At 40.7% G+C, this 15,606-nt stretch overlaps 1 protein-coding gene across 5 annotated transcripts in view; it reads right to left on the bottom strand.

Annotated features, from left to right (window-relative positions):
- The window catches only part of LOC126475062 (cytochrome P450 9e2-like), a 122,860-nt gene that overhangs the window by 65,938 nt on the left and 41,316 nt on the right, over positions 1-15,606 (bottom strand). For all 5 annotated transcript variants that reach the window (XM_050102621.1, XM_050102617.1, XM_050102616.1 and 2 more), the window contains exon 2: positions 6,472-6,698. In XM_050102621.1, coding sequence (XP_049958578.1) covers positions 6,472-6,691 — 220 coding nt within the window. In that variant the 5' untranslated portion in view covers positions 6,692-6,698. The remainder of the gene's footprint in view (positions 1-6,471; positions 6,699-15,606) is intronic.

The following is a 15,606-nucleotide window of genomic DNA, read 5'->3' as shown; positions in this document are numbered from 1 at the left end:
TGCGATGTGCATAAAGGCCAATCAGGGCGACCTCGTACAGCTACAAGTGATGATTCCACAACTGCAGTTTTGGAACTGTTTCAGCGTTTGCCTCAAAAATCTTCAAAGCAAGCAGCACGTGAGAGTAATGTAAGTGCTAGTAGTGTGCTAAGCATTCTGAAGAAAGGCAAGTTTCATGTGTACATTCCAAGGCTGGTGCAACAGCTAAGTGACGACGATCCAGATCAAAGGTTAGAATTTTGTGAATGGGTTCAGGAGATGGTGAGATGTGAACCGGGATTTATGGGTAGCATAATTTGGTCAGATGAAGCCCAATTCAAACTCAATGGAACTGTCAATAGGCACAATTGTGTGTACTGGGCTGAACATAATCCTCACATTACAGTTGAAAAGGCTGTGAATTTGCCTGGTGTAAATGTGTGGTTTGTCTGCAAGGGGACTCATTGGGCCCTTCCGCTTTGAAGGTACTGTTACTGGAGAAACGTACCTAACAATGCTTGCTGACTCCATATTCCCTGCCATTCATGCATTATACGGTAATGATGAGTTTTATTTCTGACAAGATGGCGCCCCACCGCACTATCATAGGGATGTATGAGCATACCTGGATCACAATGTGCCAGGCCAGTGGATAGGACGCAGGGGACCAATCGAGTTTCCTGCATGCTCTCCAGACCTCACGTCAGTGGATTTCTTCTTATGGGACACAGTAAAAGATGAGGTGTACAAACGCAAACCATGTAACCTGGACACACTTTGGAATGAGATTCAGGCAGTGTGTGCGGAAATCTCATTGAACACTTTGGTACGATGTACGGAATCTACGGTGACTCGTACTCAGAAATGTATTGATGCTGAAGGCCACCAGTTTGAACATTAATCGCATTTTCAAAGTACATTTATTTTTCCAATTGGACTTTAAGCTTTCCATTTCCAGAAATTTAACATTGTAGAACAGGAAATACATTTTCTATGACGCTTCAAAGTGTGTATACATTTTTTTGACACACCCTGTATATAGCATATGTCTGTTGAATAATGTCTGACAGGTCCATGTGCCACAGTCATCGGGGAGGGGTCTCTTTGCTCGGGTTGTGTATGGCATTGCAAGCAGTCAGTGGTTTGTAAAGACAGTAAACTCATGCCCTTCAATACTGTCAAGAAAATGTCTCATTGTCTGATAGATCATGAGGTGTTTGCAGTCATGTGCACCACTTGTGCTGTGCAGGAGAGGTTTACTTGAACACAAATCAGAGCGGTTCAGCAGTATCACCAATATGCTGTTGCAAAACTGCATCTGTTGATGTACTGCTCATGTCGGCAGTGACGGAGATGTGGCCATCAGATGTCTTCGAGCCCAAAGTGTTTTTACCAATCAGGGTGTCACTGAACAGTGCCTAGATTGAGGAGCATAAGAGATGTGATGACAGCAGAAATTTATAATGTGTAGGAATCTTTGCAATTCATGGAAGTCCATTGGCAGAGGATGGTTTCAGATAAAATCGATGGGGTTTGATAGCAAACAGATGCCCTCAGCCGATACCATTTAGCAAAGAAAAGTTACACTGTCACGTAACGATTGAGACTTCTCATAGTTAATTTTGACACTACTGCTCTTGAGTGTGTCCTAGACTCATGCCAAACGCTGTTCCTGTTCTTTGGGGGAGGGGGAAAATCAAGTTGTCATCCAAATAGACATACACAGGTGGGAGGTTGAACAGTAATGAATCAATAAACTGCAGTCAAGTCTGGGCCCCATTTTTGGGACCATATGACATGAGACAATACTCAAATAGTCCAAAAGGGGTAATGAGAGCAGTCTTGGGGATGTCATCCTTGAATATGGGAATTTGTTGGTAAGCTTTGGGCCAATCAAGTACACTGAACACACATTGAGCAGTTGAGTGAAGTCCTGAACGTGTGGAATTGGATAATTGTCTTTAATAGTGTGTGAGTTCAGAACCTTGTAGTCCCCACACAGGTGAAATAGACCATTTTCTTCTGAACGACATGCATGGGAGGAGGCCAACTGCTATCTGACTGGCATAAAATGCCTGCATCAAGTAGTTCACCAATAACTGGTTTGGCATGGCACAGTTTTTTGGGATTGAGGGGGTGTGCCTTGTCCCCCACAATACTGATTCTGTAATGAGTACCATTAGCAGTTGTACATACACATCCAGCATGTGAACATGTGGGAGTAATTTCATTGTTGGTCTGAGGGGAAGGGAGCACCAGGAGGAATCATTCATCAGCAAAGTGTTATTGACCTAGCAGTCCCGTACATGAGTTGGCACTGGAAGAGGCATGGGCATGGCTACTGAAGTGTCATCAGAGCATGATGAATGCTTGACAGAGAGTTGGCATAGTGTCTGATGAGCTCACACCAGTTGCGCTGATGTTGCATTGATCAGTTGGTGAAGCATGGTGCTGTTTGCATCAGAAACAGGGTGCTTGAGCGTAAGCTCAACCAATGATGTGGTGAGCTAAGCCATTCGTTTGGAGCACTCAGAGAGAGAGAGAGAGAGAGAGAGAGAGAGAGAGAGAGAGAGAGAGAGAGAGAGAGAGAGAGAGAGCAAATGTGGGGGTCCTTAGAGGCGAAAAAGGGAGTAGAGCCGAATGAGCCCATGACTAGGGAGACAGAGGCTTTGTGGAGCAATGAGGCCAAATGGATTGGGTGATAACTTGAAATTTTAAGGAAGTCTATGCCCAGTGTGGGTTTGTCCACACCTGTGACATGGAAAGTCCATAAAAATGAAGATTAGGAGTGAGGTGGAGCTGAACCTCTGCAGCATCGAGGATGGTGAAATTAGAGCTGTTAGCCACATATAAGGTTAGCTTGGTTGGTGATTTATGAGTGGGGGCCAATGTGATAGGAATGATGCTGGCCTCCACACCTGTTCGATAAGAAATCATATGCCCGATGCTTGATCTACCATGTAGAGATGGCTCCCAGAAGAAGAGGTGATGTTCATCGTCTGTTGCTTCATGAGGTGCATTGTGGAGGTGGTGTGGATCAGGGCACCCAAACTGGTCCATGAGCAAAATCTAGGAACATGCAGGGAGGTCAGCAGTTCTGTGCAGTGTTGCTGAAGGTAGTGTGAAACAACAGAGGGGATACATGGGGTGGGGACTATTCCCTGCTGACTGCACAACAACTGTTGGATTCCATGGTTAGTCAGCCAAGTGCTCAGAAGAGACCTCAGCATTACTCAGGAATGGCTGAGCAGTAGGTGCAGGTAGTGTGTGAAGATTTCTGCCAGGTGTCTTGAGTGTCGTGCACGATTTTCGCATCCTCTGCCAGCTGGGTGAGGTGGAGGGGGGCAGGTGGGGTCATCAGTAGTACCAACCATGGCCTCCAAAAGCCTGAATGCAGGGAGGGTCATCAGTAGTAACAATTATGGCCTCCAAAAGCCTGAATGGGGGAAGGGTCATCAGCACTACCAACCCTGGCCTCCACACACCGTAGGGGTTGGCGAGTAGGTGCCTATGATGAAGGACGCCATAAGCCTTGTCTGAAAGGTGTAGTTTAGTCCCAAAGAATCTTAAGCATAAGAAAGGAGCCGAGGTTGAGGCTCATGTGGTACCTGAATGGGCCACAATGTCTGTGATGCGATGTCAGACAACTGCACATGGACCACTGCCCATAGACAGTCCCAGAGTTGGGATGGAGACACAAACGAAATCTTTCTTCATGGATTTATGTGGCAAATAACTTTGGGTGGCAGGTGTGATAGATGTCAGATTATCGATGCTTTGGCAGCTGAGTATTTCCAGAGAGCAGGCAAGTAGAGAACGAGGACACTGATAAGATCTGTGTGACCATGTAGATGGTGCACCAAACAGATAAAGCATGAGTCTTCAAGTGTGATGGCATGCAGGTCAAAAAGAAAGGTTGTCAACCAGTACAAACCAGGTCCAAACGGCTGTCTTTCAACTGGAGGGGAGGGGGGGGGGGGGAGGGAGGGGGGGGCAGCTTAGGGAATGTGCGGGTGAGAACATTATTGTGTAGGACGGAGTTCGATCAATGTACCCTGAGACTTCAAGGGAGACAAGGCACTGACATGAAATCTTGATTGAATAATGTGTTGTATCCAAGAGCACCATCATTCAATGTCTCTGTGTGGGGCTTAATATGGTGGACTTGTAGGGTGCACAATGCAGTAGGTGTAAGAGCACAATTGTCAAATGTAGCAGGAACAATCATAGTCAATGAATGCATCGACAGAGGACTTTTATGTGCTGCAAGAGTGCATTGCTTAATGTCCCTGTATTGGGGTGCATGATCACGGGACATGGAAGGCACAATAGGCTGTCACAGGTGGTACATTTGTGAGTATGAAAGGCGATAACAGAAGATGTGTAATACAGAAAAGTAGCAAATTAATAGTACCTCGAGTGTCATGCTGAGTGTAATAACTTCCTGTCTGGGGGCTGTTGGGCACCGATGGCAATGTATGCAGCATATTATTCCCACAATGGGCAGTGATATTCAATCAAAAACACGTGTGAAACATGTGGAGTGCCTAGGTGAATGTGATCTTATGAAACACTGGAGATGATGCATTTGGTTCACACCATTGTGAACCTGGATAGGTCAGAGGGCCCACTACTTGTGTGGCATGAGGAAGGAAATGCACGTTTGATTCAAAGTCTGCAGGTGAAAAGGGTTCATTGTGTCATACAGCTTATGGTTCATTGTTCGTAGCGTGCACACAACACGTAGTCACTGAAATAATGGGTGAAAATGAGTCCAGAGTCACCAATGTGGTGATTCTCTTCCTTTAGTTGTACAATGAAGGAATAATAACAAGCAACAAAATGTACACTGAAGAATATTTTTATTAAATAACTGTAGCAGTGTCATACAGCTTATGGTTCATTGTTCGTAGCGTGCACACAACACGTAGTCACTGAAATAATGGGTGAAAATGAGTCCAGAGTCACCAATGTGGTGATTCTCTTCCTTTAGTTGTACAATGAAGGAATAATAACAAGCAACAAAATGTACACTGAAGAATATTTTTATTAAATAACTGTAGCAGATACAAACAAAGCCTGACCATTTGCAAAAAGAACCACACAAAAACAAACATGTCAAAGATCCTCGATCAAAGGGTTTGCAAGTCAAGCTTCAAGATTATGATTCTTGTGGCCGATAGTCATCACAGTTGTTTTGAGATCAAATAATGTGTATATCAGCATGGCAAGATACACACTCACTCATTCATTCTGGATTATATATGGGAAAGTGGTCTCATCCAACAATACACTGATAATTTACTAGTGTGCAGACAGTCCTCACAAAACTGACTGAATATTTATAGGATATTTAGGAATTTCAACTTTTTGTTGGATCATAAAATTCTCACATTGATACCACCCTTGATTCAGATCATCTCCAGAAAACCTGTGGTCACAAGTAAACTTAGTAGAGTGCAGACTGATGACACAGCACGTAGACCAACATTGGATTATACACCACTAGATCAAATGGACTATTGAGCACACTAGTGGACATGTAGAAACTATTAATAATTTAATGTACACTTGTACCTAACAAATTACCCAATCAAGATGCATAACATGAACTACTAAGAGAGCCAAAATCTGTAAATAACAGCAGAATCTTATGATCTGCCAACTATATGGCAAAATACAAGGGTTGGAACTTAAATAGCGGCAACTATTTATCACAACCAATACAAAAGAGTTACATGTTTGCACCTGTTACTGTCTTCAAAGTAGTCACCAACATTGAGTAGAACCCATTGCCAGCGATGTGGAAGGTGTAATATATCGTTAGCAGAGCCTGTTCTGTTGGTGGTACAAATGGAGCGATCTACTGCCTGTCGAATCTCTGGAACAGTTCTGAAGCAAATGCCACGAAGTGGTTCCTTCATCTTCGGAATCAAATCAAAGTCACAAGTATGGTGGATGGTACAGTACATCCCAGTCCCATTGACTGAACAGAACAGCCACAGCTTGCGCTGTACGCGCCCACACATTGTCATGCAAAACAATGGGTGGGTTGCGCAGAAAGTGATGCCACTTGTTTTGCAAAGCTGGTCACAGGTGATGGTGGCTTTGATTTGATTCCAAAGATGAAGGAACCACTACGTGTCATTCGCTTCAGAACTGTTCCAGAGATTCAACAGGCAGTAGATCGCTTCATTTGCACCATCAATAGAATAGGCTCTGCTAACGGTATACTACGCCTTCCACATCGCCGGCAATGAGTTCCACACAATGCTGGTGACTACTTTGAAGGACAGTAACAGGTGCAAACATGTAACTCTTTCATATCGGTTGTGAATAGTTGCCACCACTTAATTCCCAACCCTCATATTTGTTGCATACTGTATACTTATCAATTTCTAAAAAGATTCAAGAGTTTCATGATGGTCTGTAAGACACAATTGTAACAACAATAACAATGATAAGAATTTCAGTCATGTCTGAGCTACTAACCTGCGAAAGGATGCCCCTCAAACTGCTTATAAAGCCTCAGTTGCATTTCGTGAAAGGAACAGCGGAAGGTGAATCTATCCTTCACATTTCCAAAGAAAATCTGAGGCTCAATATAAAAGACACCTTTCTTCCTCCAGTGGGAAAATGTACGTGTGAAGTGCCAATACAACAGTAGTATGATGATTGGTAAAGAAGCAAGAATAATTGTGCCCCATTCCATTTCAGATCTGAAAATGATAAAAATAACAAATTTAAATACTATCACAACACAGTTTATAAATTGTGGCTCAGAATAGTTTCCATCATATATTCAGTAAGTCACAAGCTACATTTGCTATAAGCTACAATCGCCCAGGTTTGGTATAATCCTCTTTAAGCCCACTACATTTATATTCTTCAACTAACACTTTGAGAAAATTGCATTCTGCCTATGGAGAAAAGTGAGATACACGCTACAGACTACTTTTTATTTCTTTTGGGCGCAACCAAAGAACATGTTATAATCGGTTAATGTTCACCATGTTACCTGTGGTGTATGGCTACGAACCAAGGGTATTTTTATTTTTACTTTATGTCACTTGTAAGTAGAACTTGGAAAATTTTTAAAGATGTTAACAATTTAATTCAGACCTTCTCTCCTTTTACATTTTTACATCCTGATGATGCCCAAAGTACAGTCTAAATAGGTAACAATCATCAATATATTCTACATCTACATCCATACAATGCAACCCACTGTTAAGTGCATGACTTCCCATTCCATTTGAGTCTTGAGTGCAGAAAGAATGACAGCTTAAAGTGATACATAAGAAGCTCTGGCGTATTCCTAACACCCAAAATCAGATTTAATCACAACTTGGGTACCTTGAAACACTTCAAGGAGGAATATCACTACTTGCTAAACTGCTGCTGCTAAAGTAAATCTTCCTATTTTTCTTTTCTGCTATTCATTCCATATATAAGACATATACTAGGCACACATGAAATATCTAAATTCCTATCCAAGCTGTATTTTTAAGGACCCTATTATTCAGAGTCTAGTTCAATGATTGCTGATTATAAAAGTATAAATAGTTCATGTGCAAAAATTTTATTTATAGAAGTATTCAAAATTTAAAATCTGTAAGAGTAACGTGCATTTGAAAATTTGACCCTACTGTCTTCATTGAGACACACCTAATTTGAAAGCTCTCTATTTTCTTGTTTCTACAATAGACCTCATCTTGACAAAATAGTTCACTGGTGAATGGCCAGATGTCAGTGCCCAACACGCCCTCTGAATGAAGACATTCAGCCATTCACCTGTGAACTATTTTGTAGCAAAGTATGCCAGGAGAATCTGAAGAGCCATATCTCTTCTTTCTTGAAAACTGTATAATTAAAAATTTATCTTCATTCAAAATTGTGTTTCCAGAATGTTTGATTTTTACGATGTAATCCTTCCAAAATCAAGTGTCATAATATTGTAGATGAAATTTCTCTGTTTTAAAAACTGTATAATTTTACTAGAATAATACTGGTTTATGAAATACTCCAATCAGAGAATTTGAGTTTCTAGAAATATCTTCGATAAATAGTTTGGACAAGAAGAGAATAGAAGCTTTCGAAATGTGGTGCCACAGAAGAATGCTGAAGATTAGATGGGTAGATCACATAACTAATGAGGAAGTATTGAATAGGATTGGGGAGAAGAGAAGTTTGTGGCACAACTTGACCAGAAGAAGGGATCGGTTGGTAGGACATGTTCTGAGGCATCAAGGGATCACCAATTTAGTATTGGAGGGCAGTGTGGAGGGTAAAAATCATAGAGGGAGACCAAGAGATGAATACACTAAGCAGATTTAGAAGGATGTAGGTTGCAGTAGGTACTGGGAGATGAAGAAGCTTGCACAGGATAGAGTAGCATGGAGAGCTGCATCAAACCAGTCTCAGGACTGAAGACAACAACAACAACAACAACAACTTTTATGTTTTCAAAATTGTATAATTTTACTAGAATAATACTGGTTTATGAAGTACTCCAATCAGAGAATTTGAGTCTCTAGAAATATCTTGGTGATATTTTGTAAATCTCACTGTACACTCAAACTTCCACTTCAAAAAACAAACCATCATTTTTTATTATTTTACTTATTTAAGGGCATTGAGCTAAATCTTAATCAAAATAACTTCTTCACCTACTGTGTATACGTATCCACTGCTTTCTAGGTCTTTTATATTACCGTTTAAAAATTAAAATCAAACAATGGAAACTGCATCTTGCAACCTAAACAATATGATGAAAAGAAGAGATTGCCACTCGCTGTAAAGATGGCACATTAATTTGCAGACAGACAGTTCATTTGTGTCTATTTAGTCATCATTACTTTATATGCTTTTTATGTGAACAGAGAAGTCCAATAATGAGTGTGATGACATGTGAATGAATGCAAACCATCTGAAGATGGGCACTGTGACTGAAACCAGTCATGTGTGTGTGATTCCAGTCTGAGCTGCTGGAGATGGCGGTCATATGTGCTTGAGATGTGCTTGCCTATGTGTGTGTGTGTGTGTGTGTGTGTGTGTGTAATATACAATCATACAAACTGTCAACAGATATCCATATGATTGTGTTCTGCATGGAAGACGGCTTTCTGGTCCATAGACAACCACGCCAACACTCATGTCAGAGCACCTATCAAATGAGGTAGTGTTTGCCAGCTAGCCTCACATCCACAATCCCTGTGTACACAGTCACAGACAGTGGAGTATGGTACAGAGAAGAACACCTACCAGACTCTAGGCAGTGGAGGGCCATACGAAGAATGTAAGCAGGACAGTTGGAAACTGATGTGGCTTGATGGCTTAATGTGAATCTTTCTGTTGTTTCTGAGATGTGGTGACAGTTTGTAGAGACTAAAACTATATCCCGAAGACCACATGTGACATCAGAAAGAGAAGACTCTTAATTGGCTGTAAGGGCACAACAGTACCGCCTTAGTACTGCATGGCAACTGGCATCTGACCTTGCAGGATCCACTGGATGTGCTGTATCAAGGCAAACGTGTACAGAAGGCTTTGGCACTGAGACCCTTACTGTCAGAGACTTGCTGTACGTGTGCCTCTGATACATCTTCACAGAAGGGAACGTCTAGAGTGGAGTCATCAACAAGCCACCTGGACGGTCAAACAGTGGGCCAATGTTCTTTCCACAGATGAGTCTTGATTTGGTCTGGAGAGTGATTCTCGATGGATTCGCATCTGGAGGAAACATGGAACATGATTTCGGGACCCAAATATTGTGGAAAGAGACCGGTTTCAAGGAGGATCCCTAATGCTGTGGGCAGGGATTACGTTGACCACCCGAGCACCTCTTCATGAAATTGTATGGGTGAATCGGCATGGTTTAACTGCTGTCAGGTACTGTGAAGAGATCTTGGGACCTCATACGCAGTTGTTGTGGGGTGCTGTGGACCCAGGCTTTGTATTGGGCAATACATGGGTGGAAAATGTTTTCTTGGAAACAGAAGATATTGCATGCTCTCCCAATTAGAATTCCGCAGGGCGTGTCCAGGATGCACTAAGGAGATGGGTTGCATTACATCAGCATCCACCAACCAAGACTTGAGAGCAACTCTGCAGGAAGAAGGGGCATTATTGCCTCAACAAGAGATTGATGACATCAGTCAAGCATGCCTCATCAATATCACACCTGTATTGCTGCCAGAGGTGATTACACCCCATACTGAGCACATTAACCAGTTGTAAGAATATGTGTGCAAACCCGTTAAGATGGAAAAAATGAAGAACATATTTGTCTACCATTATGCATGTTGCATTTCTTTACGCTCTGTATTCTTTACATTGTTTCTACTTTACTATCACTTGTTTAACAGTCTTTTCATTGTGCCTGTCTTCAACTCAACGTGTTATCTTTATGGTGAATAGCAATCTAATCTATCCTTTTCCTAATACTATTGTTTAAAAAGTAATAACTTTGTATTTTAACATTTTCGTAACTATTATGTGTAAGCCACAGTTGATAAAACACGTTTTTTTTTTCTTCTCCTGAGCAAACCTCTTGTTCTCAGAGCATCACTCGCACCCAACATCCTCAGCTACCTGTTGGGTACATATCAATCAGTCATACTCCACTTGGTGTGCAGACAGGCAAAATACCCTCAAACTTCAAGAAGAATGTAATAATACCAATTCCAAAGACAGCAGAGGCTGTCAGGTGTTAGTATTACTGAACTACTGGTTTCTGGTTCCTAAGTTGGGGTGGCAAAATGCTGACACGAATTATTTACAAAAGAAGGGAAAAACAGATAGAAGTCGACCTTGGACAAGATCAGTTTGGATTCCAGAGAAATGTGAAACATGTAAGGCAATACTAGCACTATGACTTCTCTTAGAAGGTAGGTTAAAGAAATGCAAACCTACATTTATAGCCTTTGCAGACTTAAAGACACCATTTGGCAGTGTTGGCTGGAACACATCCTTTGAAATTCTGAAGATAGCAGGGGTAAAATACAGAGAGCAAAAAGGTTATTAACAATGTGTACAGAAACCATATGACTGTTACAAGAGTAGAAGGGCATGGAAGAGAAGCAGTGGTTGAGAAGGGAGAAAGACAGGGTTGTAGCCTATTCCTGATGTTATTCAATCTATACATTGAGCAAGCAGTACAGCAAACCAAAGAAAAGTTTGGAGAAGGAATTAAAGTTCTATCAAAGGCATATTAAGGAATTCCAATAATTAATACGGTGGCTAATATACAGTTAAGGGGTGAAAAATTGAAAAAAGTTTGTAAAAAATATGATAAGTCTAATCTGGAAATGACATGGATTGTTTCAGGTGTGCTTTTAATTTAAGCAGAAGACTCCAACATTAACTGTGGAAACATGTAAATGAATGTAAACCACCTGACAATGGGAACAAGTCTGAAACCAGTCATGTGATAAATAAAATCACATTCTATTGTGACTGGTAACGGTTATTATTCTGGAATGGATAGTGTCTTGAAAGGAGGATATAATATTAACATCAACAAAGGCAAAACAAGTGTAATGTAATGTAGTCTAATTAAATCAGACAATGCTGAGGAAATTAGATTAGATAATGAGACTAAAAGAAGTAGATGAGTTTTGCTATTTGGGTAGTAAAATAACTAACAATGGCCATAGTGAGAGAATATAACATGTAGACTGACAGTGGCAATAAAACTGTTACTGAAGAAGAGAAATTGGTTAACACTGAATATAAATTTAAGTGTTACGATATCTTTTATAAACTTATCTGTATGAAGTGTAGCCTTGTATGGAAGTGAAATGTGGATGATACGCAGTTCAGACAAAAAGAGAATAGAAGTTTTCAAAATGTGGTACTACAGAAGTACACTGAGGATTAGATTGCTATGTCATGTAAATAATGAGGAGGGATTGAACAGAATTGGGGAGAAAATAAATTTATGGCACTACTTGACTAAAGATGGGATCAGTTGATAGGGCACATTCTGAGACATCATGGAATCATCAGTTTAGTATTGGAGCCAAGTGTGTGTCATTCCATGTAGGCTTTCACGGCCGGCGTCTTCATCAGTAAACACTTCCGGGCTAAGTTGCCGTGGTTGATCTGTAAAACTTCTTCTCCCTGACGTTTCGTTCTCAACTACGGAGAACATCTTCCGAGGTGACACGTCAGGGAGAAGAAATTCTACAGATCGACCACGGCAACTTAGCCCGGAAGTGTTTACTGACCAAGTGTGTGTGTTTGGGACAGGACAGGGTGGATGGAGTGGGGAGAGGGTTGTAAAAAACTGTAGTGGGAGACTGACCAAGAGATGAATACAGTAAGCAGATTCAGAAGGATGTAGATTGCAGTAGTTATTCCAGACCATAAATGCTACAAACTAACTTCAGTAATCATTTGGTTGTCACATCCTCCAATGATTTTACAAATTCCAAAAGAACATTTTTTATTCCTTCCACGATATTTGACCTTAAGTCTTCCAAGCTCTGTTAAACTCTAATACTGAATCCCCTTTGTCTTCCATACTGAGATGTTATTAAGTCCAGCACTTTATACATATCTACTGATACCACTCAGTATCCACACTTAAAAAAATAGGAATACACTATGTGATCAAAAGTATCAAGACATCTCTAAAAACATATGGTTTTCATATTAGGTGCATAGTAGTCATTAGACATTGTGAGAGAGCAGAATGGGGTGCTCCGCAGAATTCACGGACTTCAAACATGGTCAGGTGATTGGGTTCACTTGTGTCACACATCTGCACACGTGATTTCCACACACCTAAACATCCGTAGGTCCACTGCTTCCAATTTGATAGTGAAGTGGAAATGTGAAGGAACATGTACAGTGCAAAGGCTGATCTTGACTGTTGGCTGACAGAGACTGCCAACAGTTGAAGAGGATCGTAAATTGCTATAGGCAGACATCTATCCAGACCATCACACAGTAATTCCAAACTGCACCAGGATCCACTGCAAGTACTGCGACAGTTAGGCGAGAGGTGAGAAAACTTGGATTTCATGGTCGAGCGGCTGCTCATAAGCCACACATCATGCCAGTAAATGCCAAACGACACCTCACTTGGTGTAAGGAGTGTAAACATTGGACGATTGAACAGTGGAAAAATGTTGTGTGGAGTGATGAATCACAGTACACTGTGTGGCAATCCGATGGCAGGGTGTGGGTATGTCAAATGCCTGGTGAACGTCATCTGCCAGCATGTGTAGTGCCAACAGTAAAATTCGGAGGTGGTGGTGTTATGGTGTAGTCACGTTTTTCATGAAGGGGGCTTGCACCTCTTGTTGTTTTGCATGGCACTATCACAGCACAGGCCTACATTGATGTTTTAAGCACCTTCTTGTTTCCCACTGCTGAAGGACAATTCGTGGATGGCAATTGCACCTTTCAACACAATCGACCCCTATTCATAATGCATGGCCTGTGGCGGAGTGGTTACATGACAATAACATCCCTGTAATGGACCAGAGCGCACAGAGTCCTGACCTGAATCCTACAGAACATTTTTGGGATGTTTTGGAATGCCGACTTCATGCCAGGTGCCACCAACCAACATTGATACTTCACCTCAGTGCAGGACTCCATGAAGAATGGGCTGCCACTCCCCAAGAAACCTTCCAACACCTGATTGAACGTATGCCTGTGATAGTGGAAGCTGACATCAAGGCTAAGGGTGGGCCAACACCACATTGAATCCCAGCATTACCAATGGAGGGTGCCACGAACTTGTAAGTCATTTTCAGCCAGGTGTCCAGATACTTTTGATCACATAGTGCACATTTAAATTAATTTTTAAGTAATAATATTTCCTTAACTTTTATATTTTTTACATAAAAATTATAGAAAAGCTAAAGTGATTTGTTTACTAATAACATGACTATTATTACTCTCCACTTTGCTTATAATGACTGACTGTACAATAAACTGTACTGTAACAACTGTAACAGTAAAAGAAAGCAATATTGGACAATATTTATGTTCAAACCTGGCAAAAGAGCAGTTCTAGTTGGTAGTTGGTACTTGGTAGTATGCTGCTGGATGTTTATTTTTTATATAAAGAAGCTGGAATGTAATTGTTGTGAAAAGGAAAATTATTGTTATTTAGAAGATTTTCTTTACAGAAAATTCGGAACAGAGGATTTAAAAGAAAATTGTGTTGATGCTACTTGTATGATCCACTTCAATTTCTAAAGATACTTGCAGCTTCATTGTAATTCAAAACTGAGCCACCATTCAACCCCATGAAGAAGACAAAGAACCCATTATGAAACTATTAAATTAAGAATTAATGTAAACATGTCTTCTTTATTATTTGCATTGAGATGACAAAAATTTGAATACTGAGGATACAGTCATTACATCATAATAAGAAGAGTATTACTAAAACAACACACATTTCTTCCCCTATCATGTCATCATAAATTTCCCCCATTTCATAGAGGGCTTCAATGTACTTTTTCCACCTGTCTACACTCTCCTTTGCACTCTTATGTTAATGCCTTTGTTCTAATTTCACAGATGGTTGTTTTTACTTTTCTGTATTCTGAATCTGCCTTCCAATAACCATTTCTTTTTTGATTTCTTCACATTTCACCTTTGTCCGTTGCATTTCCTGTTTACTTCATTTATAAGTAATTTATATTGCTGTATTCACGTCTTTCCCTGAACATTTTTATACTGGCTTCTTTTGGTGATCAGCTGAAGTATTTCTTCTGTTATCCAACATTTCTTCATAGTTACCTTCCTTGTACATATAGTTGTCTGTCCTGCTTTTCGACAACCCCTGTAGAGATGTCCATTCCTCTTCCAAAGGACTTCCAATTGTGATATTCATTATTGCAGTACCTACAGCCTTAGAGAACTTCAAGCGCACCTCTTCATTAATCAATACTTTAATATCACACTTCTTTCCATATTGATTCTTCAGGACAATTCTCTTAAACTTCTGTCTACTCTTTATCATTACTGAATTGTGATCAGCATCTGTATCTGCTACTGGATATGTCTTACAGACCTATACCTGATTTCAGAATCTCTGTCTGAGCATGGTGTACTGACAACTGGAATATTTGGTGACACTGCGCCTTTTCCAAGTGTGCCTGGTACTCTTGTGAATTTTGGACAAAGCATTCAATATTACTAGCTGAAACGTACTGAAGAATCCAAAAAGTTTTTCTACTCTCTCTTTACTACCATCAATCCCATATTTTCCTGTACCTTTATCTCCTGTCCCTTCCCATCCTACAGCATTCTGAATATTGACAGTTTTTTCTAGTTTCCCTACCATGTTCCGACATCTGACATTCCATGCTTTGAATCATAGGCTGAGTTGGTTATTCGCCCTTTTTCTCATAATCACCTCCAACTTGGCAAGGTCTCCCATAGATCTGAATGAGGAACTAATCCAGATTCTTTTGCCGATAGAAAGATCATGGTGCATATTTTCAACTACTTCCCAAATATCCGGTGTTTATATTTTAAGTGTCTTTAATGAAGAGGTTTCCATTACCTTCCGCATCCTTATGCAATTGTTCATTGCTGATTCTCCTGCCATTTAGGGGTTGTTTCCACCCCAAGGTTAAAAATTACCCTGAACCTCTA

This window comes from Schistocerca serialis, chromosome 4, assembly GCF_023864345.2.
Source record: "Schistocerca serialis cubense isolate TAMUIC-IGC-003099 chromosome 4, iqSchSeri2.2, whole genome shotgun sequence".
Classification (NCBI taxonomy): Eukaryota; Metazoa; Arthropoda; class Insecta; order Orthoptera; family Acrididae; genus Schistocerca; species Schistocerca serialis.
Note: the sequence above shows the minus strand (reverse complement) of the source record. Positions and strands in the feature narration are given on the sequence as shown.